The following is a 2,326-nucleotide window of genomic DNA, read 5'->3' on the forward strand; positions in this document are numbered from 1 at the left end:
ACAGAGTGACTGGCTCATTTGGTTTGTTATTCACGAGGATTTCGAGGTGGAACGAATAATCAAAAAACGAGTTTGACAAAATGAAGATTAAAAACGAAATAACACCTTCCAACGGTCTTAATATCCTTCATTTATCTCAACTCCAATCCGATTTAGAAATGAGTATAAAGTAATAAATAAATGGATAAACGAATACACATCGGAAAATATTGGAACAATAGGTCAAGATTGGAGGTCTAGGTTTGAGCGATAACCGATAATAAATTTCTGTTTTTTATTTATGAACAATATTGCTGATATTCTGGTAAGTGGACTCCTCAATCACGTGGTGCATGAGTTTTTCTCGAGACAGTAGTTGACCTTGGGATCTTGAGAGCTCTTGGTGTCAGTGCGAGAGTGTCTCGAGTCAACGATAGACTTTCAACCAGACAACTATCGAATTCATTGATTTTTACACCCTGGGTTTGATAAATAAAATATAAACCTCAGGATTTGTGAGGAAATTTAGGCGCTATGACAAGAATTTTATTGACATTATTAGCGATTTGTTACTGTGCCACAGTTATAACGATGGGAAATGGTCAGCATGTGGTGTTTCCATTCGGAGGAAGTTCCAAAAATCAGAGCGGCAAAATATCGATAGTAAGTATTCGTTATTTAGAAGAATTATCTATCACAAATCTTCTGCGATTTTTAATTGATAATAAAAATCAATCACCCGATCATAGAATTAATTTATCAATCTTCCAGTTGACCGCAGGAATTCCCATCCGCATCCCAGGCCAATGTCCTCCCCACATGGACAGATTCCCACACCCTAGGAACGCCAGTTCCTGGTTTTGCGATTGTGTAAAAGGGCGTCTCTATTATTCCCTGAACGACTCTTGCTACGAGCCCTACAGAAGGGGTCCCTGCAAGTCATCGGAGTACCTCATCCTCCCCCAGGACCAGGTGGCATCCCGGTGCGTCCTGAACCCCTGCCGAGAGGACAATCTCGTGCCCTTCGAGGGTGGCTGTCACCCACTGCACGAGAAAGAAGGTCCTTGCCAAGAGAACAACATCCTCGGGGTCAACTCCACGACTTTTCATATCGAGTGTATTCCCCTGGACCTTGTCCCCTTCAACATCATCGACCCTGGTGAGGACGATGGATGTCCCAGAGGCAGTAGAAGAACTGCCTACGGCATCTGCATACCTCCATTGGAATAAAACCCCCAAACTCCTGGCGAATACTGATGAAATCATTTTTATCATGACTTAATTCAATGACTTCTTCAAGCACTGAGAGAGAAATTTCTATTAATAACTGCAAAAGACTTATGCAAAAGACTTATGCAAAAGAAAAAATAAATCTAGACGTAATTGTGATAAATCAGTGTAATTCATTGTTCGTACACAATTTGTCTAATCATTAAGTGATATTAATACTGATAGTGAATTTATCTCAGGTGAGGCAATCGAGCTGGTAAGTATCGTAATTAACTCTGACGACACCTGATTGACAGGGGCCCCTGGAATTCAGGTGATGACAGCCTCCCCTGAACCACACGGAACCATCTAAAAGGCAGGGGTTTGATGCACATCTCGGTATAACCTCGTTTTTCCAGAGTATCGCGTATTCCCCCTGGTTGCAGGGACCTTTCCTGAAGGCAGCGTGACAGGTACCATTCAGGGGAAAATATAGATATCCTGGTTTACAATCGCAGATCCACGTGCTTTTATTTCCACTGCCCGGATACAAGTACATGTTCTCGGGGCATCGACCTGGGATGTACACTGGAATTCTCTCCATCAGCTGGAATATCACGGATGAGTTAGACTCCAGTGGGAGGTGTCCAAAAATTTTGAAATTATCTTTTTATCCCTTTTCATTTATCTTTTAAAATTCCATATTCGAATATTCTTGATATTTTTAATTGACGCTCGTGGAGTTCTTTTATTTATAAAATAATTGGTGAATTGGTGGATTATGGATTATAACTTACAGGCCCCTTGCTTCCTCCTAGATGCGTGTGATCCTCGTCAACGGGGAAGACGATATCTTGGGAATGTATCAGCGAATTCAACAGCAAAATCCAACAGACAAATAACAATTTTCCGAGAGACTTCTCCATTGCTCTTCAATTCACTGTTGATGATGATTAATTGATGATTTCTGGTGTGAAGGGAGATGTTGTTACAAACGTGTAGTGGGCGTAGATTATTTGACGGCCAAATCCTAGATAGCTCAATGGAATTCCCCACACAGTGAAAGGAATTCGCCGACAGTCAAACTAATTATCTCTCCCGCATAACGGTATGTCGGGTTTTTTTATCCGGAAAATGA

General features: G+C 41.4%; 2 protein-coding genes across 3 annotated transcripts in view; one reads left to right on the forward strand and one right to left on the reverse strand.

Annotated features, from left to right (window-relative positions):
* The first annotated feature begins 344 nt into the window (after positions 1-344).
* LOC105273796 (uncharacterized) lies at positions 345-1,381 on the forward strand. Its single transcript, XM_011316432.1, has 2 exons — positions 345-642; positions 751-1,381. The coding sequence occupies exons 1-2, from the start codon at positions 514-516 to the stop codon at positions 1,207-1,209; spliced, it is 588 nt and encodes a 195-aa protein (XP_011314734.1). The 5' UTR covers positions 345-513; the 3' UTR covers positions 1,210-1,381.
* LOC105273795 (uncharacterized) overlaps positions 1,363-2,326 on the reverse strand; it is a 7,907-nt gene continuing 6,943 nt past the window's right edge. Inside the window, exons 1-2 of one of the 2 annotated variants that reach the window (XM_011316430.1) lie at positions 1,986-2,297; positions 1,363-1,795 (exon numbers count right to left, since the gene is read on the reverse strand). In XM_011316430.1, the coding sequence (XP_011314732.1) occupies positions 1,445-1,795; positions 1,986-2,114 (480 nt within the window). In that variant the 5' untranslated portion in view covers positions 2,115-2,297 and the 3' untranslated portion in view covers positions 1,363-1,444. Of the gene's footprint in view, positions 1,796-1,985; positions 2,298-2,326 lie in introns of those variants that run through there. The other variant, XM_011316431.1, reaches the window with a different exon arrangement.

The sequence above is a fragment of the Fopius arisanus genome, unplaced genomic scaffold (assembly GCF_000806365.1).
Source record: "Fopius arisanus strain USDA-PBARC FA_bdor unplaced genomic scaffold, ASM80636v1 scaffold00007, whole genome shotgun sequence".
NCBI classification, from domain to species: Eukaryota; Metazoa; Arthropoda; class Insecta; order Hymenoptera; family Braconidae; genus Fopius; species Fopius arisanus.

What these genes read in the sequence shown, in the direction of transcription:
- LOC105273796 (XM_011316432.1), top strand. Translation starts at nt 514, where the DNA reads ATGACAAGAATTTTATTGACATTATTAGCGATTTGTTACTGTGCCACA. An exon ending in AGAGCGGCAAAATATCGATA is followed by an intron (nt 643 to 750) that starts GTAAGTATTCGT and finishes TCAATCTTCCAG; the next exon opens with TTGACCGCAGGAATTCCCAT.